Here is a 26476-nt window from a genome sequence, read left to right as displayed (position 1 = left end):
GAAGGAGGGAATACTATGGAAAAAAGAACGATGTGAAATACAAAATTTAATTTTAGAACAAAAATGTCTAAATAAAATGTGTGTTTACCCTAGAAAAAGCAAGGATAAAGTATTTTGACATTATTAGAAAACCCCTTTTTACCTTCATAATTCGATTGGTTGATAATATGCAAATAATACTTTGTGGAGGATGTGAAATGCAAATTATGATAAACGACCAAGGAAGATGTTTGTCTGCGTGTGCGACAGTGTGAGAGGTGAGAGAGAGAGGGATTGAGAGAGGAGTGAGAGATGCAGCAACAATGAACACCAACGCCAACACAATGAACCACTGTTTCGCCGCGGCGGCACAGGATCTTGATCCACAACCGCCGCCGCCGCCGGCCACCAGCACCTCCACCCAACCGTACCACACGCAACCCCAGCCCCAGCGCCGCCTTCGCGGCTTTGCCGCCACAAACTCCAACAGCACCGCAACCGCTCCGATAAAAAGCAGGAAAGAGAGAGATAAGGAGAAGGAGCGGACGAAGCTTCGAGAGCGTCACCGTAGAGGCCATCACCAGCCGAATGCTCGCCGGTCTCCGGCAGTACTGGGAATTTCCCCCTCCCGGCGCGCGCCGACATGAATGACGTCATCGCCGCACTCGCTCGGGAGGCCGGGTGGACCTGTTGAACCCGACGGCACTACTTACAGACAGACGCCGCCCTGCTCCATCAATGCAGCCGCAATCGCAGCCTCCTCCTATCTCTCATTTCAATTCCATTCAACAAAATAATAGTAATGCCTCTAATGTGGTGAGTGTTTTGAAATTTTTTGAGCCAGTTTCGTCTGTTGCTTCTATTTTGTCGTCTTGTAAACTTTGTTACTGTTTGTTTTAGGATAAGAGGTTTCGGTGTTATCTTATTATGTGAATTATAAGTTTAAAGATTGAACACGTATTTACTGTTAGATATGGAGTCCTTGTAATAATGCTGGCGTTTATTGTGATGTCTGTAGTGAGTTGGTGTGACTCAATATGAGAAATTCCGTAGAGAAATGAAAAGAAAAGAAGAAAGGAAGTTGCTTTCGTTTAATTACTTGGATATTTGGGCCAGATGCTAGTCTTTGAAGCTCGAAAGTATTTGTTTTGTGATCATTTATGCCCATAATAGAAAAAAACTTCAATCCTGTAGGTTACATATACAAAACGAGTTGGGTAGTTTGGCACAACTGATGAGTTGAGTTTCTCTAAGGTGTTTAGCTCTTCTATGCTGAGGAGAATGGTGGTTGAGCTTTAAGTTCTTCCAATTTCATACAAAAGCTTAGCACTTCTTACCAGAAAAATGGAATAGATCATACTTATCAATTTCAGTAATTGGTCTTGTGGAAAGTAATCTATGGTGGACTCTGTATCCTGCTCATTTGGTCCCTTTTCCCCTTACACTTCCAGTTATGCTAACTATCTAGGAACCCAAGAACTGGGAATAGTCGTTCTCTGGGTCGGACTCAGTGCCAATAGAAAGGGTAAGCCAGTATAACTGTCTCCTAAGTATGCATTGCTCACTCATGGCCTCATACAATGATTTCCTACCTCCAAACTGTTAGAAATTTCTTTTTTGAAAATTCTTCTCCCAATCAAAATTCTGTTGGATTGGGTCCTTCGGAGGAAAAAAAAGAGAGCTCCTTCTGTGTTGCAGATCTTCTTATTACCATTCCCTTGCCCTTAATTAAAGAGACTTGCATAATTGTGTAAAAGAAAAAATCATAAAGAGTTTAGATATCTTGAGTCTTGACAAATCAGAACTTTCTCCCTGCAGATGACATGATATGTTATCTGTATTTGTTCTGTATATGACATATTTATCTGCCACAGAGTTAGCTAGACCACTGTGCTCGATGTTGTATTCTTCTATGATTATTATATGAATTATCGAGGAATTTGATTGTTGTGATAACAGAGAGCTGGACTGGTACGGATTGGCTTCACTTTTATTAAGAAAAGAGTGACTTTTCAGATGTATGTCATCTCGTGGTTGTAGATATCTTGTTTGACTGCCATCTTATATCATCTATGTGACAAGACCATACAGTATTTCTGATTAGCTGCTGATAATTTGAAGCAGGGTGTAAATCCAGTTCGCTCAGTTGAAAGTCCATTATATTCTGGTGCTTTGAGAAATTGCTCTGTGAGGTCTTCAGTTGATTGTCAGCCTTCAACTCTCAGAGTTGATGAGAATTTGTCACCAACATCCCTTGATTCAGTTGTCGCAGAGAGGGATGCGAAGCTTGACAAATATTCAAGTGCCAGTGCCATCGACTCCCTTGAATGTTTGAAGGCAGGCCAGGTAATCTCTCTCTGAAAAATTGTGCTACTTTCTGAAGGAAACTTTTTGACTTAATTTGCTTGCTCATTCATCTGAATGGAGCCTTGGCAAAGGAATCATTTCGGTGCTGATCTTAATACCGGTAAAGCCTTGAGAACATGTTAATAAAGTTATTATAATAATTTGTATCTGGCACTCATATGATAAGAAGATATCTGGATACTATGAGAATTTTCTTTTTATTTCATCCCAATTTAATGGCGTCCATTTTGCCTTCAGCCAACTGCTTCACCTATATGGTAGAACATTGTAACCCAAATCAGTATCTTGTATCTCTGTCCACATAAAGTAATTTGTCTGGCATGTTTTAAAACTATGAGGAACTAAAAAGAGAAATCTTTATCATGTTGGTAGCTTCTTTCATATTATATATACATGGTGAAGGCATGCAAACATGGGCTTAGTGCTCTTTTGTGGTTGTCTAAACTTTTTGGTTTTAAACTTCATTTTCAAGGCATTGCTCGGGGGAGAAACATACTTCGGTTGTGCATAATGAATAATTCTCTACATCATGGTCGATTCTTGCAGCTTGTGCAAGATGTTCACTGCAGGGAGCATGGAAATGGTCTTCCTGAAACCTCTTATATCCCTGTTTATGTGAGGCTGGCAGTAAGTAATTCTTTCAAAATCTTATTGGAGTATTTAAAATAAAAGTCTGACATCTTCCTCTTTATTATCTTCTGTGTATAAGCTTTTCTAAATATGCAAAACCTTTTCTGCATTGGGTTATTGCAGACTGGCTCAATCAACAATTTCTGCCAGTTGATGGATCCTGAAGGTGTTAAAGAGGAATTACAGCATCTGAGGTCTTTAAATGTTGATGGTGTTGTCGTAGATTGTTGGTGGGGAATCGTTGAAGCTTGGACACCAAAGAAGTATGAGTGGGCAGGATACAGGGAAATGTTTAACATTATCCAAGAGTTTGGGATGAAATTGCAGGTAACAGGGTTTCAAGCCTTGAAGGGGGTTTAGCGATTGGTTACTTAAAAATGTTTTTTTTATTATGATTGCTTGTCTTTCATTCACATTATTTTCCACCAAGAATGTTTTCTTAAACTCTTTGACCCCCGAATGTACCTTCACAGGGTTCAACAAGCAATTAATATTTCATGATTGAGGGGGTGTAATACTATTTGTAGTTACAGTTCTCAAATTTCATATTAACATATCAAATATGGTGAAGAGAAAAAATCTCTACTTGAGGGGGGCTTCTTCCTCTACCTTTGAAAATATGGTTACTTAAATAGTCTAGAAAATTATCGTAATATCCTTTCATTCACCATTTATGAACTTTTTTAACATGGATCTCAATCTGCATTTGCTACGCTTACCCCCAGAGACATTCTTTTTTATGCATAACTTTCCTAAGATATGCTTAATTAGTAACTTTATTTCCAAGTTCTGTTCTGTGAATATTCTGAAGTCTCCCTTTTCTGAAGGTGGTAATGGCATTTCATGAATATGGAGGACCTGATACGGGTGGAATATTTATATCCCTCCCTCAATGGGTATTGGAGATCGGTAAAAACAATCAGGATATATTCTTCACAGATCGTGAAGGAAGAAGAAATACTGAGTGCCTTTCATGGGGCATTGACAAGGAACGAGTACTTAAAGGAAGAACTGGCATTGAGGTAGTTAGCTATTGTTTTTTATCCACCTTTGTTTCCAAGATGAACGGTTTGTGGCCTTTTAAAGCTTCTTGGATCATTGTGTACTTGGCGGTTGTATGGCTTTTGCAATCTGGAGTATAATTCTTGTTCAATCTGGAGTATCACTTTTATGACTTATGTAGCTCGAAATACAGAATAAGAAATTGTACATAAACCTGTATGTTTCTGTAATTTCAGATCTATTTTGACTTCATGAGAAGCTTCCGAACTGAGTTTGACGACTTATTCACCGAGGGCCTCATTTCTGCTGTTGAAGTTGGGCTAGGAGCTTCTGGAGAGCTGAAGTACCCTTCATTTTCAGAAAGGATGGGGTGGAGATATCCGGGTATTGGTGAGTTTCAGGTATCTCATAAAAAAAATCCAAGTATCTTCTTTCTTTGAAATGTCTTTTAGTTGGAGAAAAGTGATAAAAATGGGCTCATCTTGCGTATTAGTTTAGCACCACAAAATGCATGTATTGATCACGAGTTTCCTGATGTATTTGGGTCAGGTCTCCCACTTTTTAGAATAGTTCCGTGTGTTCATGTGAATGAGACTGTGAGCTGTTATAGGAATTTGTAATTTTGTTAACATGGATTTGTGAGGTGTTCCTGTTATATTCCTCTGCCAATCCCATGTTTTTTTTTTTCAAATTATATCATGTTATTTCTATGATTTTCATCTAGTTTCCTCTTTCTCCAGTGTCATGACAAATATTTGTTGCAAAATCTCCAAAGAGCTGCAAAACTCCGTGGACACTCATTCTGGGCCCGGGCCCCTGACAATGCTGGTTATTATAATTCTAAACCACACGAGACCGGGTTCTTCTGTGACAGTGGTGATTATGACAGCTACTATGGACGCTTCTTCCTGCATTGGTATACTCAGGTCTTAATAGATCACGCTGATAACGTTTTGTCCCTGGCAAGTCTTGCCTTTGAGGATGTACAGATAGTCGTCAAGGTACTCGTTCACATATCTGAAGTCCTGTTTCATTTGTTATTCTCCCTGCAGTTTTCTGTTTGTAGACTAGGAGGATAATCAACGGATTTATGATCTAGATTCCAGCAGTTTACTGGTGGTACAAGACAAGTAGCCATGCCGCGGAGCTCACCGCTGGCTTCTACAACCCTTCTAACCAGGACGGATATGCTCCATTGTTTGAAGTGCTGAAAAAGCACTCAGTCACGATGAAATTTGTTATCTCAGGATTTCAGGCTTCGTATCCGGAGATTGATGAAGCACTGTCGGACCCCGTGGGCCTGAACTGGCAGGTTAGTCACCTTCATTTACCAAACTGCCCCTTCACGGGCTGTTAGAAATTCACTTAAAGTGAGCAATTGCAATATTATTACTGTTGTGAGAATTAAAGTCAAAGTGGGATGCAGGTTCTTAACTCAGGTTGGGACAGAGGGCTTACTGTTGCTGGGCAGAATGCTGTACCGTGCTACAACAGAGATGGATTCATGAGGCTGGTCGAGACAGCAAGGCCGAGAGACCACCCTGACCGCAGACACTTTTCCTTCTTCGTCTTCCAACAACCTTCGCCTTTGATCCAAAGAACCATATGCTTCTCAGAGATTGATTACTTCGTTAAAAGCATGCACGGTGAGCCACCTTAAATTATGTGAACCTATAGTATTATTCATCACTTTTCTTGTTTCTGGTTTTGTGTTGTCTCACTGTCCAAACCTTTTAACTGCAGGAGAGATCAGTAACTAAAATTCCCCTTTATTCATCCTTGGTTTACTTAACTTTTTGGAACGAGAAGACCGGAGAGAGAGGACGACGACACCAGCTATTGGCGCAAAGAGCGACTCTTTCAGCTTCCATACTAAATTTTTTTGTGGTGCTGTCATATATATTATTCACTATCTAGACGTAATTTCAAGGCTTTTGTGTGTTCGAAAGAGTACACTATTCACCACAGGTTAGTATTACCTACGATTCTATGAAGAATTAATTTTGTTCTGTGCATATCTGATCAAATGTTAAAAATCTGGAACCAAGAAATTGAACATATAATGGATGAGTTGTGAACTCTTCTTTTCCAGTTAAGAAACTTGCAAAACTGAAATTTCACATCACCAATCAATGGAATAACCCATTGCAATTGGGTGTAGCCCATGATCTAAAATTCTAAATCATAATTTGAGGGTACAAAATTCCTCTCCCAAACCTTCTGCCCATTTGCAGTAGCACTTGAAATGAAAAGATGACTATCTCTGTGAATCACAGTATTGAGGGAATTCGCATCGGCAAGGGCCTTGCCGGACCTGCATTATCACAAAGGAATATATAATGTTGCAATTACCAAAATAATGGAAGAAAATATTTTCTTAATTGAAGCTTGAAACTGATAAAGAAGAAGAATATCATGGTGACTGCTGCTACCAAGTAATCTCATATCTTGTTCCATGCCTGACTTTTTTTTGTTCACTGAGCTTAGTTATGGAAAAATGCTAAATCTAAAAACTACATACCTTGCGCAATGTAAACGACACTCTCCTCGCACCACGACGGATCAAACTGTCGTTCACTTTGTCCACCTGCACCACACACACACACATGAAGAAGACAAATTCAGCTTCAAAAGATAAAGCATTTGTAACTTCAAGCCTTGGAAAGAAATCATCTTATTACATCTACTAGGAAAAACAAGAAACATGTAGAAGCGAACAACGTTAAGGAAGTTTTCACAAATTGTACCTTGTGGTGTGGAATGTAATGATGCCACGCATATCGAGCCTCTCCAGACATCAACAACAGTGATCGAGGAGGAAGATAAAGAGCCTTCTTTATAAAATTTAAGTTCTTCTCAGGTATCTGATTCTCCAGATCAGAACTTGAGGTCGAATTTTCCTGCCACGCTCCGGTTGTATACTTTCTGAATTCCATGATGCACGGCCCCGCTAGCGAGAGGCTGAAAATTAGCTCTTCAAACGCAGAATGGGTGTCTACGTGTGGGGACAAACCAACCCCGGGCGGGTACTCATTCACCTGTTACCGTTTCAAAAGACACTTCAAATCAATAGGGCTAGCAATTCAAGAAGCAGTTATTTGAAGCTGATAAGCATAGACTCCACTTGCCGTTAGTTGATCTAGAGACGTATCTGCAGCACGACCAAGTGCTTGAAACGATCTGATCCTTTCGAGTACAGGAGACATGAAGGGTGGAAGCTCACCCATGTATTGATTAGTATTGACATTCCTTATCTGCAGGATGGAAAAGGCTGGCATCGGCTAAAAGCACGTACAAGAAACCCGAAACAGGTACTGAAATCAATAAGAACTTACATCATAGCAAAACTCGTATCCGTAGTGTTGAACTCTTCTTTTGGCTAGACGATGCCATGGCCTATCATCCACAGCCGCAAGCAATTCCTGTAAAACCGGAAGAGGAAACAAGTCTACAAAAGTGAACTCGTGCGCATCACAAGATAACATTTGGAATAAAGAACTGATCAGGAGCTGTATATTACTCCCAAATCTGATCCTTAACTTGCTCTTCCTGAGGAGTGACAAAGTCGTGCATCAAGTGAAGTCCAGGAATGTCCAAATCCGAGGCTGATGTCGAAACTGGAACTGAAGCAGTGTTGTTCACCTAGAAAGAGAAGATAGGAACACATCAGAAAACACTCCTCTTAGAGCTAAGTGGATGACTTATATAAGGAAGAGAAACAGAAAGAGGCCTTAAGATCCCATCAAAATAAGAGCCATTCAAGCACTATATACATTTTAGTGACCCGTGACCCGTGTGCATCAGCAACAACAATGGACAGAACACGGACAACAAAAACGGTAAGCAATTCTTATAATCAAGCACTCGATGCATCACCAGTGACAGTGCAGCACTTATACAATGTTCAGACAGAAAGCTCGACTCGGAAAGACCAGAAGCATTCTGAATAAACCCAGTACCTCTGAGTGTCTAAACTATATGTGCTGTCAGTAGAAACATTTAGAAGGAGAGGAAAAATTCAGTACCTTACCAAGTGATTGTACAGCATACTGAATGTGCAAGGTACGACCTCCAAGACTAGAACACGGACGCCTATTCAGTGCTTTCATGGCTGCCTGTGAACTGCTCTTATCATGATAGGAGACAATTACACGCGTCCCACTCTCGTCAGCAGCACAGACACCCTCGACTTCTCCGTACATACCAAATACAGATGCAATAGTTTCATGTGAAAATCCAACCGCAGGCCCACAGTTAGCCACATAGAGGTGAGGACTGGACTCATCTTCCCCTCCCTTAGGGCTTGTAAATCTTGGCAAACCCATCCCTCAAAGTCTGCAACACTGCGATGTTCAGCCTGTTAGTGTTAGCAGTATCACAGCTACACAAAAATACAAATGAAACAACCCACCCCTCCGTGTAATATTGAGTTTGTGAAGCATCACAACAAAATACACACAGACTCAATCTATTTCTCTTCTAACCAAGTACAACAGCTGCATTCATGGTCAAATCACATTGGCAAATCAAGAAATCACATAATTATGTACTCATTCGGCCAAAAAGATTACTTATCTTGTATTTCCTTTTTATTTCTCTGTCTTGAATCCCAGTTCTCAAGATGCATTCTTGGAATGAAATCCATTCGTCTAAAATTCACTCGGAACTTATCCAGGTTTTACAGTTGAATAATCCCAGTATAGTAATTAGCTCAAAACATAGTATTATTTTGAGTATCTCAGCATAAAAGGGAGGGATAAGAAAATACTACCTGATGGTGCGTAAGGAAGATTTTCGACTGCAACCAAATTCCAAGGATTTATTCTTCAAGCAGAAGCCGCGATGGTGCGAAAGGAAGAACTTTTCGTCGCCCCTTTTGTTGTAAAATAATTAAAGGACATTAATATCCAGTTTTCACCCTAATTAGCATTGAAAAATACTTAGATCGAATGAGTTTCAATTTGATAACTTGTCATCAGCATTATGGATCAGCTCGGAATAAATTTTTGTTAGCAGAATCCATTCACCAAAAAAAGAAAAAAAAAATTAGGGTTACGAGAGAGGAAGGAAGAAAAAGAAATACCCATAAAAAAAAAAAATGAAGTGGAAATTTGATTAGTTGGAAGAAGCGCTCAGACGCTTTCCACGTTTACAGTTGCCACGCTCCACACCTTACAACGCCTGCCTCTCTTCTTCCTACCTCCCAATTCTCCACTCCACAGAGTGAGCTTCAATGGCGGCCGCCATTCTCGCCTGCAATAACTTCCCCCAACTCAAACTCCATTTATCATCTCCCTCTCATTTCATCGCTCGCGCTTCTCGCTTCCGTGGGAAACCCAATTTCTCGTCCTTGCCGCACATGACGATCAACGGCATCTCAAATTCCCAATACGGTAGGGCATCCGAAGGTTCTGGAAGCTTCGGGTACGGAGGCGGTAAGATTTACCGGCGGCTCGGCTCTTGTCTGGTGATACCTCCGACGAAAGGCAGAAAGCCGAAGGCTCTCGTCAAATTTTTGGGCGGCGCTTTCATCGGCGCCGTGCCCGAAGTTACGTACAGGTAGTTTGTATGTATATTTAGCGCTTGTGTTACCGGTTTGGAAGCTATAACAGCTTTGTTGTTTGCTTGTGTTCACAGTTATCTGCTGGGGCTGTTGGCGGAGGAAGGTTATTTGATTATATCTGTTCCCTACAATGTCACTTTTGATCATGAACAAGTTACAAGGGAGATCTACCAGCGTTTCCATACTTGTTTGGATTCGATTTTGAGCACTGGATTGCCTGATTGTGGGATTTCAGCTGCTGATATAGCTGATCTCCCGTTTTATTCCGTTGGGCATAGGTAATGGCGCCTTCGTGTTTTTGATGAATTTCGATTGAGTTGAATTGTTTGATTGTGAATTTGTATGTGTGGTTATCTATCAATCCTTGAAAGGCTGCTTAACAATGCAGCTAGTTTAGGACTGTCTAAAATTGATGTGATCTTTGTTTGTGTTGTTTGATTCGCGTTTTTGTGCAGCAATGGCGCACTTCTTCAAGTGCTTACGGGTAGTTATTTCTGCGAGAAGATTCCTAAGGTTCTATACTGCTCCGGCTGGCCAGTGTATGTCTAATTGGATGAAATGAGTATGCCGTATTTGACAAAGAATAAATCTGTTTGTGTTGAAGGCCAATGCAATCATATCGTATAACAACAAGTCAGCATCAGAAGCAGTTCCTTATTTTGAGCAGGTTTTGCTCATTTATTCATCATTCAAATGTTCATATGATTACTATATAGAATATGCTCGTTGTGTCATTTCAAAATATCGGCCTTGTAGCTTTGTGGTCTTCCTCCCATTTGTAGAAGCGATAGCCTTGAATTGTTGATTATCATAAGCATGTTAACTCTGTTTTGTGTTAATATTTGCATTCTACATAAAAAAACAATATGGAATTGTATGCTTTTCCCAGTATCATGATAGTAGTTGACGTTGTAATCGACAATTTTATTGAGAGTATGCTGCTATATGAATACTCAACACATGGCATTCTGCTTGGCTCTTGCATCATGCCTTGTATCGTATGCCTCTTGTCTGATTTCTCTTTTAACTGCTCAAAATTCTCATACACTCAAGCAGCGTATATTATTATAATATATTGGTATAAATAGATATCAACTTCATATGGTACAAGGGGCTATTGTGAAGGTCATGCACATCTCCTTTTTCAATTTCTGCTTTGTAATGGAGTTTGGTGGATTTTAGAAAAAGAAAAAGATTCCCTCATATTCTAAAGTGTGTATATTCTGTATTGCAGTTGGGGCCTGTAGTCAAGCAAATGATGCCGGTGATTGAGACATCTCCTATGTATTCAGTGGCTCAAAGTTTCTCAGGTGAATTATGTTCAAATGTGGAATACCACTTTATTAATTTGTTATAGAACTTCAAATACTAAAAAGTTGGACAGAAAAAAAACTCTCATCCTAATACAAAGACTTTGGCAGTTTTGACAGAATAAAATATCTTCATAAAAAAATCCTTTACATCTTTCTTATGTAAATAATGTCGTTTAAATTCTTCTTTCTCTTTCCTTTTGAGGCTGATCCTTCCGTAGTGGACGGGGTCATGTTTCCCGAAGAGTTAATCATCAATGACAAGCTATTGAGTGCTGAGATTGGAATTATATGTGCTGAGAAAAATATTTTTGTGCTATTGGAAGCATGGCCAAGACTTAGAGAGAAGTTATTTGATTTAGAAGTCCAAGAATTGAGAAGTTCTTTGATTTAGAGTCCACATTTTTCTTCTTAACTACCAAGCATTGTTATGATATACTTCAGTAATCTTAAGATGTCTACTATTTTTATAGATGGTTGGAAAACTCTAATAGACTTAGCTGAAAGAGTAGTTCCTGACTATGATCCTGAATCTACCGTGTCATTGACCAAGTTTGTCGATCAGCTGCCCTCAGTATTTAATCAGGTATGTACTGGAAAAATTCTTTTATATACTTTGATCTGTGACTCTGCAGAGATGTTACCTTTCAACTCATGTTTGAAGTTTTCTTCATTCATATGCTTGACATAAAACTGCACACATTTCTTGGCACAGAATTTCCCTTTCCCAATTTCAGAAATCATTTCTATATAATTTTCTAATCATCGATCTTACTTCAGGTTGCTCAAGGGACTTCTGAGTTCAAGCCGGCTCCTGCAGAGAATCTCGACTGTTTCAAGAAGTTATATAACATTCAACACACGCTACTGGTACCTGTAATCCTTGCCTCTCAAATCTTGGATAAATGCCATGCTGCTAAAAGTTCTTGTGTTATTTCTTTTCTTGCCTCAGGTTAAGTTTGACACGGACGCAATTGACGAGACTGATCTCCTAGAAGAGACCCTAAAACCCCGTGTTGAGTCTTTTGGTGGAAAACTAGAGAAGGTCGTTCTACGTGGTACCCATATAACTCCATGTATACAGGTATTGTTACTAACTAAAGTAGTAGGGTCTACCTTAAGTGAAGCTAGGGAGCACGAACCAAGCGTATACTAGAAAAGTAGAAAGTAATCTGAAAATATAGATTGCAAGTGTGTGATAAGTAGTATTTGTTGATGTGATCAGGAGCCAAAGTGGCAAGTAGGGGAGGTGTACACGCCAGCGGACGCGATTGCTCAAGGGCTTAAAGCTATATCCCTTAATGAGATCAGAGTCCTGTCTAGAACAATCACTAACTTCTTCTGCAGCCTTGAATAATAACTCACTGTAAATATAGGATTGATTTGTGTAGAAGACATTCTATCAACATATATTCATTCATCTACAGGAAAGAGAAAAATTCACCACTTGCTGATATGCTTATGATGGCAAGGGCTGCTTTGGTGTATTATACTTCTCTTTTTATTCTTTAAATCTCATGTGCTCTGTGTTCAAGCAACTGCTTTGCTTTCACATTATTTTCTTCGATGTCTTGATCCATTCGGGACACGACTTGATACTCAATCTTGGCTTTCCCCTATGATAGAATTAATCTCGGATAGTTTTACTCTAACTTAATCTCGAATAATCTTGGGTCAATTCAATCTCGTGCAGTCATACGTGCCTATGTAAAACACATGTTAAGTAGGGGCTATAATTTGGGAGTTTTAACTTCTAGTATGAATGCTACAAGGACAAAACTGTAGCAAAATATTATATATATTTGAACTAAATTTTGGGGCTACAAAGAGAAAAAGATATTGGCCATAAAAGAAATTATTTTTGGTCCACTTCTTGATTTAGGCACAATGTGGATATTATACTGCTATCTTAAATATAGCCAAATTGATTAACACTCTTCAAGTTTTGTCAGTTCACATCAAAACTACTGCAAATTGAGACTCGATTTGAAAAAACAAATTTTCAAACGGATTTTTGTTCTTCAAATTCCAATTAAATGCAATATGATAATTTGAAATAGAGAAGAACATCGAAACAAATTATCGACTGTGAAACATATATGAATATATTCTTCTGTTACCATCTTGAGTTTCAAATGTAACTCAATCTCGTGATCAAGACAAGATCACAGATAATAAGTTGCTGCACCACACAAACATGGTTTATTATTTACATGGATAGATTAGGAGTTTGGTATCAAGGAGAATTCTGAGCAGACAAACTGTGGCAAGCCTCTTTGCCGATGCACCAAACCCGGCTCCGGCTCGGCGTCGCGCTCACCGAGCTAATCTTAGCTTCGTCGACTTCAGAGACGTTGTTGGTCTCGCCGGAGTTGCAAGATTTCACTTCCACGGTGTTCAACTGATGGATGAGGGAGTGCCTGACGCGGTCGAGCATCGGGCTGTCCGAGATCCCCGGGATTCTGGCTCCGACGAGATGCGACATTGCCACCGGCGAGTTGGGATTGCTCACAATGTCTTCCTGCAGAATGTCTCCTAGCCGTGACAGAATGCTGAATGCTAAGTTGGATACAACTCGGGAGTATGCTTCAAGAATCGAGTGCCCCACATCCTATACATTTCAACACTTATTTATTAATCACAATTATGATTTAATTTGAGCTGATGCACCAGAGCTATCGCATACCTTCCCATATTGGATTTTTGTGACATCTAGGAATGTCTGAGGAAGATTTGGATACTTGCTCTTGAGCTGCAGCACTAGTAGCTCGGCCCGGTTCATCAAGAACTCCGTCTTATCGAGTTCGGACAAGGGATCTTTAACGAAAGACCACGACGTTCGAATGGGGGACTTGCCGTTGCCTTGCTCCGCCACCCTCTCTTTCCATGCGAATATAGCGGCTTCCAGCCGGTTGATGGCTTCGAGAGCACCGTGTTCGGATTTCAGGTTCAGACAGCTGATCATATCCTCGGTAGACAGACACTCTGCAGTCAGTATTTTGTACAGTTCCTCTCCGAGGCTCGCCTTCCCCGACTGACAAAGACGAGACAGGTAACAAGTTGAGCATCTCGTCTCGACCCCACATGTCTAATTCGTGTAGGTGTGCATACGAGAGAGCGAATGTACCTTTGGGAGCGCGTCTCTGATGGTGGTGGGGATCGGCATCTCAGCCAAGACGCTCTCGTTGATGGCTTTGGCAGCTTTGAACACTTGAAAGATCAATTTGCCCTGATGCAGCAATCTCTTTCTTTCTATCTCGGAGAGGCCGACTGTGGGCACTCGCGGGGAAGGAAGCCACCACCGCATGCTCTGTCCAGCGCTCCGGCTCCTTCCTTCAGCTCGGCTGCCCACCTCAGCATACCAGAACTCGGTGTTCACCATTGAATCGAGGGTTTCCTGGTGGTTTCGGAGATCAAAGAGGTGGAGTGAGTATGAATGGTGAACAATGAAGCTATTCTAAGTTGTTTTTTCGAGTGGAAAGACCACCTACAATGAGCATAGAATCCAATTTCCGTAGCGCAGGAAGATTAACGTGGATGTCTGCTCGAGCTTTTGGGGTCATTATCTGCACGGAATGGCAACGAGACGAAGATCAGCTACGTAGCCATGATGCATCAACACATAGTTCATGGACAGGGCTAAAACACATACCTCTAATGTCCGGCCATTAGCGTCGTTTTGCTTTGCAGGAACCAGCTCGACCATATAGTTCGTTGGGGCGAGCAGCCAATCCATTTCCCTTTGCCATTTGCTCTTCCTCTCCTCCGGCAACGGCTCCAACTTCCAAAGCTCACCAAAGACAGAAGCTGCAAAGTTTTTCACCAATATTTAGCATGAGCAAACATTAAATAAGAAACTAAGCTCGTTTCGTAGCTGCTTAACGGTCTCCACCTGCTAGATTATTGATAGCATTCGACAGTGCTAATGCGGTGGAAACGCCCTTTTTCCCTCCGGTAATATCCTCCCCGAGCAACAGCTTAGCAAACTTCTCTTTCATTGTTTCGACATCTGAGAATTGGCTGGTCTGCTGTGGCTTTTCTTTTGCAAGGACACGTCGAGGGGTTGCTGTGAAGTTCCACTCATCTTGACACTGATCGTCTTTCTTCATTATCGTCCAGAGAGAGGAGAACGATCCGAAAGCATTAGTGCTGGACGAGCAGCTCGAATCGTCCTCATCATAGGAGTCAGTAACACAACCATCCCCTCTACTGGTGCCACTTTCATTATCAAAAGAATGAATGCAGCTCTCGAGACCATTATACGTCATTATCCCTGAACATACACGGATTTCAAGTCAGTCGATGAAACACACCATAAACGTGTAGCACGAGAAACACCATTCCCGGACCTCAAAGTATCACTTGGTGAGTACACTAGTTCGAAGATTCTTTCAAGAAAATATTTGATTTTTATCCTAATTTTTTCTGTCCAAAATTCCATCATAACACAGCTATAGTGATTTCATCAATAGGTTCACATCAAGGCATTGTCTCCAAATGAAGTACATCACTCTTCATCCTTAGCTAGAGGTAAGAACGACGAACTTTGACAGCGTGATTAATGCAACCACCGTAGATCTTAGCAAACAGCATCTCATTGGATGCCATTCTTATCTTAGATTATTGAAGTTTAATTAACATATCCACATGCAAAAATTGTGTGATTGCTAAAGGTTTGACTTATCATGTGACATAAATAATGCCCCATCTTATCTGCACATGGTATAAACAAGTAACACGGCACACATTGTAACTTAAACTGACAAAAAATAACAGTCTGATATATAAGACAACATTTGCAAATACATCACAAACAACTGCAGAAAACCAAGCTAGTCGGTAACGAAAATCACGGGTGATTTTTTCTTTCATGTCTTTGTCTTATAGTTAGAATTAGCAATCAGAGCTTAAGTTATTGAAGAGATCTCAGTAGTGATAATTTTTTTTATTGGCAACAAGCATAAAAGTCAAGATCTGAAAGAGCACAAAAACAAGATGAGCATAGATGGGCTGATCATGGAGATATAATTCTGCAGTAGATATAGATCCAAATAGAAACAGCATAAATTTGAAAAAGGGAAATGTCAGAAGACAATGACTTTTTTGTCCCATCAAATGTGAGCCATGATTATTAATTACAAATAGTTAGGGGCCATACAAACTCAATAGTGCCTCCATCACTAAGTGCTACTGAAAAATCTCTATCACACCAACAAATGAGAACAGAAAACTTTTCCTCTCTCTCTCTCCAACACCATTTTCAAACACCAAAAAGAATGAATTTTGAAATCTTTTGGGGTCATAAAATTGACTAAGCAAGCTATCTAGCATCAAAGAAAAAAGGACCCCCCCCCTCCCAAAAAATTTAAAAATTAAAAAAGATAAGCAGTGAATATCTCCATAAGTTAAATTTGACCAATAATGCTATGATTCCATGTTCTTGTTCAGTACCGAAGCATTGAACTACTTCTTGCAGGGTGAAATAAATGTAATAAATAAGGCCCAACCCCACATGGTTAAATATGCAAAAAATGCAGTGTGGTAGGTTTATGTTTTGCTACTACTATTAATATTTTTGGGGGGTGTACCAATTACATAAACAGATCTTTCTAGGGTCTTGACTCTTGACCAATTGATTTTATATAGGGGGTACATTTACAAGCAGCCCAAGAAATTTCCTCATTTGAAGAGCTAAGCCTCAAGATTCAATTTTTTTTGTCAAATACACATCTTTTATTGATAAACACACATGTGGTAGGTAATTAGGTGCATAGACATGACTTTATAAAAACTTTTTATATAGGTTCCAAAGAAAATAAAGCTCAATTATGACCCACCATCACAAGTTGTCCTATACACATATATCAAGCATTTCCCAATATGCATCCTATTTTTTTTTTTCTATCGTGTTTCAATCTCGTATTTTCGTGCACGCACTTAACCCTACGTGTAACGTAGGTCGTAAGAAGGGGCCGGAGCCGGACCGGAAAGATCGCCAATGTTTCAAACAATGTGAAACAGAAAAACAACTCTGTTTAAGACAGCTTATGATTCTTCTTCAGTTGGGGGCATCTGAGCATCACAGAATCTATCTACATCATTGTTTTTTTAATTTATTGTTCATAAATAAAATATAAATTCGGCAAAGAATATTACTTTCTTGTTCATCAAAGTCGATGCTCAAATCTCTCATGTCTCTCGTACAACAAGCTAATCTCCTCCTCATGATCATTGTTGTGTCGGTGTTCTTTTTATAAAAATAAGATTTTTATAAACCACCTTCCTGCATAGAGAGAGAGAGAGAGAGGGATAATTAATTGCATGATATTGAATTTTCTTTAGCAATAAATAATGTGAGATTTTTTTTTTTCTGAAATGAAACGTGACAGGAGAGTAACATCATGATTATTATATTATGTAATGAAAGGTACTTACTTTGCAAAACTAGCTAACAAAATGTAAGATTGAATCATAAATTCTTGGACAATCAATGCATAATAAGTAGCTCAGAACTCTTAATGAGCCACACATTTTGCTGCTAATTTGTAAATGAAGTGGCTTGAATAGTCACAAAAATTGTTGGAAATGTAGAACAATAATCAGTACACTTTCTTTCATGGGAGAAAACAAAAAAGAAGAATAATAAGAAATTTATTTATGGGATTTACCAAACTTTGCGGTGCTTTGTCCCCTCTCTAGACCCCTTAAGTCCTCAACGTCTCTCTAGGGGTCCAAATTTCTAAATCACTACGCCAAAACATGAAATTTTTTATAATTAAGTAAAAGTTCAAATCCATGAAAGAAAAACAATTCAACCAAAAATAATAAATTAATTAATCCCAAGGCCATTAAGTTGACTCATGAGCTCAACTCAGTGAGTGGGGAGTGGAGAGCACGATGACATAAAACAAAAGCTTATGATGTTAAAAATGGAATAGTGCAAGTAAAAAGTGTGTTTAAAAAGAACCTTTGACGCAATGAAGCAAAGCTTTTTTTTTTTTTTTGCAGAAGGAATGGGTCAAAAAAGAGGATATATAGTAGTTTCAGTTGTGTTGTATGTCAGTCCTCTGCAACACTGCTTTGACTGTGCATGAAAAAAAATTAAATATGATTAAAACTACTCGAGAATAAATTAAATAACAAAAATGAAGTACTCACATACACACAGAGATCGTGTGTATGTGTGTGAACTCTATAATCAGAAGTGGTAGGAAAAAAAATAGGTGGATCATGAGAGAGACGCAGGTTCAAACCAAACACATTTGGAAGGTAGAAAACAGAAAATGAATCAAGACAAAAAAGAGGGCTGAGCTCATTAGTCGGATTTGCAGTAAAGATCGAATCTTTTTTTTGAAATTTCACCCCCAACACTAAACCCATAAGAAAAAAATCCCAAGAAAAGAAGAACATGAGAGAGAGAGAGAGAGAGAGAGTAAGCTGAAGGGCATACCTTTCTGATCGCAGCAAAGAAAGCCCTCCTTGTTTGATGAAGAATGCAACTAAAAATAAAAGCTTTATTCAAGAAAATCGTCACATTAAATTAAGGAAGTAGAAAGGTAAAAGAAGCCCAAAACTTTTAGAGGGTGAAATGAAACTGAAGCAGTAAAATGAGAGGTAGAAAAAAAAAAGAAAGAGAGAGAGAGAGAGAGGCTTAGAAATGGTGGGAAAGAAAATAAAAGAAATAAATGGGAGTAATGGTAGCAGCGTCAGAGGTGACAGACAAATGAGAGAAGAATAGATTGCAAGTGTAGGGATTGGGAGAGAGCAAGAATTGAGAGAATATAGGAGTGTGACTGCATTTATTACATTACATTACACTCACTCTCTCTCTCTCTCTCCTCTCTGGATTCTTGATGGTGGAGCGGGAAGAGAAGAGACAGAGGAGAGTGGTGGGGTGGAAGCTGGAAACCAAGTGAAGCCCAACTCTTGAATTGAGGAGGTTTTGTCCGAGAAAAAAGATTGTAGTAAATAATTATGTCATCAAAAGACTAAATAGTAGTATCACTATTACTTATATGAAAAATTGAAAATATAGCTTACCTTAATCAATTCCACACGCATCGATAACAAGGTATTAATGAAAGGGATTTACTACTATAATTACACTAGATTACATAACAAATGTGTCTATGACATGAATTGAATTTGTCTCAAAAAATATGACATGAATTGAATTAGTAAAATGAAAAATATACTACTTAATAAAATAATTGAGCGGAGCATTGATTGTGGTGGACGTTATTAGTTTTCCCTTTATGTAAATGTTGAGTGATTTTATGTTTGATTTGAGTTTGAGGTGTCCCTTTTAACAATTTTGAATTTCATTAGGGGCCTACAATGTGGAGCGTTATGTTCTTTTTCCTTCTCTACTTAGCCATATAATCTTGTCGTAATGCACCAATAGTTTCGAATTATGATTGTATTTTGCCCCCAATAATGGAATGTGTTTGTTGTAGTTCATACAATTCAAATGCTTAAATTAGAAAAGAAAATCGAGCATTCACCTAATTGTACGATACTAGCTACCTCTAAGTTAATAATTAGTATTATTCAACCATACAGCTTATGGTTATTTGTTGGAGAAAAATGACAAGTTTGTACAAGTCTATTACTCATTAGATATATTATCAAGTGGGCTTCGGATTAACTATGCCAATTGTTAGGACTAAATATATGCTAAAAAGGTCTATACACTATCAAAAGTGCCCAAAATTAATCAACACTTAAATGTTGGATTTATTTGACACCATCACTTATGCACGCTAACTAAATTTGGAAATTAAAATTAAATTGTGGTCTATTTGTAGTCAGTGATTAATTTGAGCCTTTTTGAATGGATTATAAACCTGTTTTTTTTTATTATTATTACTAGATATCTCCTCTATTGTCCTAAAAAAATTATTACTCCTTTTGACGAGAGTCACGCTATGATTTAGCCTTGGTCATATTTGCAACAGGAGCAAAGCCACGCTTGGGCTAGTGTGGGCTTAAGCCCACCGCAACTTTTGTTTTGTTTTTTGTTTTTTATTTTTTGTTTTAGTTATATTTGTTTTAAAAATAAAATGAATTTGCGGCTATAAGAAGAAAAGTGGGTGAGGTAGATAGAAAAGATGTTGGGCCCTATGAAAAGAATTAAAAGAAGGGAGTAGGATCCTATGGGAAGAATTAAAGTTGGAGATATAAGTAGCATTTTAGGTATTTCAGTTTCCTTTTTCTTTTGGCATCGATAAATTTAATAGTAAAATAATTGCATAAAAATTACGTTGATGAAATTGTAATGAAGATGGAAAATATAAGAATGCAAATACAAGTGTTTTAAAATGCAATTGTGTATTTATGAAATTTAATTTTTATTTCTCACAATAACTTTGACTTTTATATTATTATTAATGAAGCACTATTACTAATTTACTATGGATCTAAATTGTTTGTTGGCATCCATAGTCATATAAAAAATTGTACCACAGTTTGTCAAAAAAAGTTAAACTAACCTCAAAAATAAAAATGAAGGGTACACGTGGTAGAAAAGCAATAAAATATCAAGATTATTAAATTGAAGGCGAAAGACTACTGTAACTTAAACTTGGACGCCTTACATGAATGAGGATGTTGTTATGAAGAACTATCATCGCACTGTTGATTATGTAATTAATTGCAACTATTAATTAATGGAGCACTTTATAGAGCTTTTCAAAAAATCAACTTTTTAGTCCATGTTTTAAGCATCATCATATCAGGATCATCGCTAAAGTATCATCACCCAAATTTGAATATATGCTTAAAAGTATTGCATTTGGATGGTCAAGAATGGGCCTAATACATATCACAAAAATTTAGGTGCAATAGATTATATCGTACAATCGGATCGCACCGTATTCCTATCCTAATTCGAATTCGCATTCTGATTCAAATCGTATAAATAACACTATTCATTTATACAAATGACATTTATTTAATTATACAAATGACACTACCTATAATCGACATTATTCGGTTATATAAATGACATTATAACGTTTTAAAACGTTATAGTGTCATTTGTATAATCGAATAATGTTAATTATAGGCAGTGTCATCTGTATAACCGAATAGTGTTCATTTACACGGTTAGTGTTCATTTGTATGACCGTAGGTATTTCGGCGACGAACGCGGGCTGGTCGCGCGGTTGTGTGTTTGCTCGATTTTTGCGTATTTTTTGAATTTCTCACCTATTTTTTTTCATCCTACACGATTTTGACCTCTATTTTGAGACCTAGAACATATAAATGCTCCCCATAAACATATTAGAAGCACACTTTATCATAATATACTTTTCTGAGAGTTGGAGAGACAGAAGAAGAATCCCAATTCACCAACTTTCTTACAGTTTATTTGTTGAATGTTCATTTATTTTATTTTTATTCTAGTTTTTATGTCTATGAGTGGCTAGAACAGTTTTATCCTAGGGTTTTGGAAGTAAACAGATTTGAATTTCTGACTTTGACAATTCAATTAATCAAGATTTATTTATTTTTATATGTTCTTGTGCTTGTTGTTTGCTTAATTGCTTGATCACCAATTTTGCACAATCTTATGTGCTTTCTAGATATTTCTAGATAATTATATCTAGATATTTCTGACTTTGACAATTCAATTTTGCACAAGCTTAATTTGACATCGGGAGATGATAATTATTACCTGAACTAAGAACATGATACATACTTGTCAATATTAGTGAGAGAACTTGAATGATGACATTAATCCTAAGGACTATTTGGAGTTGCATGTTTAAAAGTGATTCGAAAACGGTAGCCTTACATGTAATCAACTGTTTGTATATTACGAGAGTGTGTATAGACTAAAATTGAAATTGTCTTAGGAAATTTTGGCTTATTGAACTGAATTTGTTGGATTATCTGAATCTTTTGAAACATTTGTTTTTGGACATTTTATTTCCATCGGTTTATCTACTATAGCTTGATTTATTTTTCTTTTCTGTTTATTTTATTTTCTTTACTTGAAAACAAACCAATCTTATTTGTTCACTAAATAGAGAAAAATAATTTAGGATAGTAATTAATTATATCCAGTAATACGACCTTACTTGCTATACACAATTGCACCGTGTACTTGCAGTGTGTTAAGAAATTAGCAAACAATAACAAGGCTCAAAAGGGCGATAGGATAATAAATTAATATACTGGGATATATATATATAGGTTTAACAAAGATGACTTTAAATCATATCAAAGTTATTAAGCACACTAACATTACCTCGAGGGAGAAATCAAGACAAATTCTAATGAAATATATGCAAGCTCAAATAACACTCAAGAACAGGAAATAAGGCTGTAAATTAATGACAGTCAAAGCTCAAATCCTTACAGCTTATTTAATTGATTACAAGTAGGGGCCACAATTTTAATTCATCAATGATGCTCAATTGAAGTAGAAACACATATGCAAGGACAATGCGAAAATATACTTTGTATTTTTACATTAATTGGCTAGTGTATTTTTTATTAGAATTAATTTACATTGTATTATATATATATATATATATATATATATAGGGTGCGGTTATAGTGAGAACCACAATTATCGTGAGAACATAAGAACTAATAAAATTACTGCATTTACTATACAAATTAATGCATTCGCTATTAAATTTAATGCATCCGAAATTTGCTCCCTTCAGGATTCGAACCCAGCACCTGCATCCATCCACCAAGATGATGCATCCACCGTAGATCTTGATGATCGAATGACTTAAAATGGTTCTCCGTTCTTATTTTATTAGTGGTTCTTATTTGAACCTCTCCCTACCTATATATATATATATATATACTATATATGTATATATATATATATAAACTTAAAAATTGGCCGTAGTAGTTCCATTAAAAGGTATTAGTAGATCGGAACAAATCCATTAATTCGAGTAGCAAACTGTATTAATCTGAATTAAAGAACGGCTAAAAGGTTAATAGTTGGGAACAGTTTCATGAGTTCGATCGAGTAGTAAACTTTCATTTCATATATATTCTATTGCATGAGTACACGTTAAAACGTAGATTAGGAATGAAAGATTTGTATAAGCATATTTTATTTTATATTTTTGAAAATCAAAACATAGTTCAAATTAACAACTTGAAACTAAGAAATCTCCGTTGGTGTGCGTGTGCGTGTGCGTGTGCATTGCGTGATCTCTACCATCTCTTTCTCATACAAACTCATCTTTGACAAAGTCACAAAACACAATTCAAATCAAATCTCTGTACTCACCACTTCTCTCCTCCATGATCTCCAGCTCAAGCACCTGTGATCTCCCTTGATTTGGTCAAGAATCCTCCTCTTTAAACGATCTTGCAAAGATCTGCCGTCGTCAGCCGTTAGAAGGGCACGGTGGAATGAGGCGCCCGGGCTCTGATCAGTGCTCATCGCTTTGACAACATGGTTAACCATCTCTAGAATGTCGTTCATTCTAGGCCGGTTCATGGGGTGCCTAATGAGACACCGGTTGGCAATGGACGAGAGCTTCTGAGCGGACCTGATGTCGGAATTGCCATTGAGACTGAGACGAGGGTCGAGGATCTGCTCGAACATCTTCATGTCCAAGAGGTGTGGCCTAACCCAATAAACGAGCTTCTGCTCATCTTTTGGCCGGTTCCTGTCAAAGGGGCGCCTCGCAGTGATGAGCTCGTAGAGGAATATCCCATAGCTCTACACGTCGCTCTTGGCTGTCAGGCGCCCCGTTTGGATGTACTCCAGTGCAGCATATCTCACGGTTCCCACAACCTGTTGGAGATCAAATGCATCACCAAGCAAGGTCTTGCAATGTTGTCTTGTAAACATATGAAAAAACTTGCACTTGGGATATCAAACTTCGGTGAAAAATATGCTTTCTTGTATACTTGTGAGATTACTCTATCCATCCATCCCTCAATAATTGTCTCATTTTGGAATTCTATGGTATAATAGTGCAAAACTTCCTATTTACCCTCATCATCATTATAATTTTTGTGCTTCCTCAGTATATATGTGCATTTTGACAGCAATATATGATAGAATATTAATGTTATAGCAACTTACTCCATCCATGCCTTCAGACTGCATTCCTGGATCGTCTGACTTTAGCTCTCTGGTTTTCACCTTTTTACTTCACTCATTCTTGTAAGTAATTAATTGACACCATAATAAGAGAGAATTAATTCAAATTTTCATGCCACCTCCAACACTCATCTTTTTCAAACTACTCTTCCAAATCCTTGCTATCAAACTCATTCACAACATCACCAAAATATCCAAAAATACCAGAGGCTAAACCTAGCCAAAAAGGCAAAAACTCATCCAAATAGACGTGCACATAGAAAAACAAAGCATGTGCCCAAAAATATGAGAGCTTATCATTTGCTACAGCCAGCTGAAACCGCCCCACGATGGGAGCTAATAAGTATCATGACTCATCAGTCTATATACCCAAATATTACAAGAATCTACTAGGAGTAGCTTCACAAAGCAGGAGAGGAGAACCTACTAAAAACAGAAACCATGAAACTTTCTGAGCAGTTATTTCAGACTCAAATTACTTTCTGAGCAGTTAGCTCGATATTGAAACAAACTAAAAAGCCTAGTAGATAAGAGGAATTAATTACAACCCTGTCGTTATTCTAAAAGACAAATCTTGAAGCTGTTGATTGTCACAATTGGGATATTTTATATGCAGAACTACCCATGTGTTACAGCTAAAATATACACAGGCGACTTAAAACGAACAATTAAGAACACAGGTTTCCTAGAAATATGCCAATTATTCTCCCAAGCACTGAAAGGGAGCGTGCCAATTTATTCTTTCAGGTCACTAGAAGACAACGATATAACCCATAACAAAGCCACATGCGCATTATAATTTGCCAGAAATTACCGCAAATCCATTTAACTTTCCCCTAGTAGTACGACACTTGCTCCACTGCTACATGAGGAATATTTTTTCATCTACACAATGGGAAACAACTCACATGATTCACTAAAACAGACATACTGGAGAAAGAAAGTAAAACTCATGTATTATCATCATGGATCCAATAAAAGCAATGTAACTAAATACATAATTATCATTCTAAAATCATACTAGGCTTAGGCTCATCCATTAAAATGCATTAACTTTTTTTTAGAAAGCAATATTTTTCACTTATTGATATTACAAGTGAATTTGGAAGAAAAGCTACTGCTCGAAAGAATTAACAACTCCTGAAAAAATAATGAAAATGAACAAAATAACTCATTAAACAAAAGAATGTCACAAACAATAAGATCTCTTTGAATCACAAGTTCTATTAATCATTCCCCTAATGTTTTCTTATCATAATCTCATAAAAAGATGTATCAGTCTCAGGTTTCAAAAAAAAGCTGAAAGGATTAGACATTCATCCTTATCTAGCTATACTTCGATAGTTTGAGGGAAAAGGACACTAATTTTTTCTATACATGAGTGATAATTAAGTATCCGCCAATGCAGAAAAACAAGATCTATCATTCATGCTCAATGCAGAAAATAAAACAAACGACTCAGATCCAGTAAAAAATCGAATTCAAAATTCACACCTACGCCGTATCAATCGCAGATCCACGTCAATCCAATATAACCGCCCGGGAATAATCATTCACCGCGGCCTCCGATTCAGTTGATGCAAGGCGGGAACCTGATATTCGCCAAATACAGCGGCAATCAAATGTTACGCCGCATATACTCACACGCATACGTAGAGATTCAACGCAGAATATAAGTTCCCGACCTGCACCAAGCGAACTAGAGGCCGCCGCAACAGAATCCAGCACTTAGCTTAAAAGAGAAGACATCCTATAAATCCCTAACCTCCATAACTAGATCAGAGAGCGAGAGAGAGAGAGAGGGGGGGGCTTGCAAGTAATAAGAGAGGCGAGGTTAGTTTATAGCTGGAGCAGACGCAGCAGATGCTGCCACGTGTCCGGGCACCAACGGCAACTGTGACGTTACGAAAGTAAGGGAAATGGAGACCAAAGTCGTTGGGAGTTGAGAAATTGTCCCTGGATTTGGAGATAATTACGGATTGACCACTGGCGGAGTCGCGTGCGTGAACAGTATGAGCACGGGCGCGTGTGGAAGGAGCTTTATTCTTCGTTACTACTTAAGGTGGATTTTCTATAAGAGGGGGGGGGGATGGATTTTCAAATAAAATATAAATATTGTGTTGGATTCTCATTTTTTTACTAATATTTTTGCGGTTTAAACCTTTTTCGTATTGGTTGGTTCATTTGGAATGGAATCTGATTTATTTGTTTATTTTATGTGGTTTTATTCTTTTCTTATTTTTCTGCAACATTCTCTCTCTTTTTAAATATCACCAATTATTAAATTAAAGTGGAAAGGAATATCTAGATATTTAGTTGTACTATTCACCGTAATACATGAGATTTTTCCTTTTAAAAGTGGGACGTGTGGAGCATTTTTAGGGTAAAAAAGTGTATTGATGACTGAAGGCTACTTTATTTCTTGAGCTAGGAAGAATTGTCTTAAATTAAATTTTTATTGAAGTGGTACAAATATATAAAATATTCGATTTTGCAACTGTTTTTCGGTGGTCCGTGTGTTTTAATTGTACAGAT

The 26476-nt window shown here is 37.9% G+C and overlaps 4 protein-coding genes and 1 long non-coding RNA gene across 15 annotated transcripts; 2 read left to right on the top strand and 3 right to left on the bottom strand.

Annotated features, from left to right (window-relative positions):
- The first annotated feature begins 174 nt into the window (after positions 1-174).
- Positions 175-5986, top strand: LOC131014889 (beta-amylase 8). The gene is given in 14 exon segments (XM_057943033.1): positions 175-551; positions 553-591; positions 593-667; positions 669-701; positions 703-795; positions 2104-2325; positions 2893-2973; positions 3100-3303; positions 3804-3998; positions 4215-4379; positions 4719-4979; positions 5078-5290; positions 5405-5624; positions 5722-5986. Coding segments are annotated over 14 exon segments (2067 nt in total). The 5' UTR covers positions 175-302; the 3' UTR covers positions 5739-5986.
- A 43-nt stretch (positions 5987-6029) lies between these two features.
- Positions 6030-8891, bottom strand: LOC131014929 (alkylated DNA repair protein ALKBH8 homolog). 2 transcript variants are annotated; one of them, XM_057943109.1, is made up of 8 exons: positions 8750-8891; positions 8004-8321; positions 7519-7620; positions 7314-7400; positions 7107-7232; positions 6726-7016; positions 6500-6565; positions 6030-6292 (listed from the first exon to the last, which is right to left on the bottom strand). In XM_057943109.1, the coding sequence occupies exons 2-8, from the start codon at positions 8301-8303 to the stop codon at positions 6236-6238; spliced, it is 1029 nt and encodes a 342-aa protein (XP_057799092.1). In that variant the 5' UTR covers positions 8304-8321; positions 8750-8891; the 3' UTR covers positions 6030-6235. The 2 variants fall into 2 exon arrangements, with proteins under 2 accessions (XP_057799092.1, XP_057799093.1); XM_057943110.1 differs by having other exon boundaries at positions 8004-8313.
- A 320-nt stretch (positions 8892-9211) lies between these two features.
- On the top strand, positions 9212-12389 carry LOC131014921 (uncharacterized). The gene is made up of 9 exons (XM_057943094.1): positions 9212-9537; positions 9616-9819; positions 9997-10054; positions 10146-10208; positions 10776-10851; positions 11325-11437; positions 11632-11721; positions 11804-11935; positions 12077-12389. The coding sequence occupies exons 1-9, from the start codon at positions 9212-9214 to the stop codon at positions 12206-12208; spliced, it is 1194 nt and encodes a 397-aa protein (XP_057799077.1). The 3' UTR covers positions 12209-12389.
- A 531-nt stretch (positions 12390-12920) lies between these two features.
- Positions 12921-19089, bottom strand: LOC131014902 (rop guanine nucleotide exchange factor 14). Of its 7 annotated transcripts, XM_057943050.1 has the most exons (10): positions 18302-18790; positions 17819-17935; positions 17520-17598; positions 17008-17134; positions 14744-15124; positions 14504-14658; positions 14343-14417; positions 13979-14248; positions 13538-13885; positions 12921-13462 (listed from the first exon to the last, which is right to left on the bottom strand). In XM_057943050.1, the coding sequence occupies exons 4-10, from the start codon at positions 17081-17083 to the stop codon at positions 13088-13090; spliced, it is 1680 nt and encodes a 559-aa protein (XP_057799033.1). In that variant the 5' UTR covers positions 17084-17134; positions 17520-17598; positions 17819-17935; positions 18302-18790; the 3' UTR covers positions 12921-13087. The 7 variants fall into 7 exon arrangements, with proteins under 7 accessions (XP_057799033.1, XP_057799032.1, XP_057799034.1 ...); XM_057943049.1 differs by lacking the exon at positions 17819-17935 and having other exon boundaries at positions 18302-19089; XM_057943051.1 differs by lacking the exon at positions 17520-17598 and having other exon boundaries at positions 18302-18809.
- A 3831-nt stretch (positions 19090-22920) lies between these two features.
- Positions 22921-26020, bottom strand: LOC131014954 (uncharacterized). Of its 4 annotated transcripts, none has more exons than XR_009098374.1 (3): positions 25627-25769; positions 23924-25533; positions 22921-23629 (listed from the first exon to the last, which is right to left on the bottom strand). It is a non-coding gene; the product is annotated as an uncharacterized LOC131014954 (long non-coding RNA). The 4 variants fall into 4 exon arrangements; XR_009098376.1 differs by having other exon boundaries at positions 22921-24826; positions 25436-25533; XR_009098377.1 differs by having other exon boundaries at positions 22921-24826; positions 25440-25533.
- Positions 26021-26476: the final 456 nt, after the last annotated feature.

The sequence above is a fragment of the Salvia miltiorrhiza genome, chromosome 3, assembly GCF_028751815.1.
Source record: "Salvia miltiorrhiza cultivar Shanhuang (shh) chromosome 3, IMPLAD_Smil_shh, whole genome shotgun sequence".
Classification (NCBI taxonomy): Eukaryota; Viridiplantae; Streptophyta; class Magnoliopsida; order Lamiales; family Lamiaceae; genus Salvia; species Salvia miltiorrhiza.
Note: the sequence above shows the minus strand (reverse complement) of the source record. Positions and strands in the feature narration are given on the sequence as shown.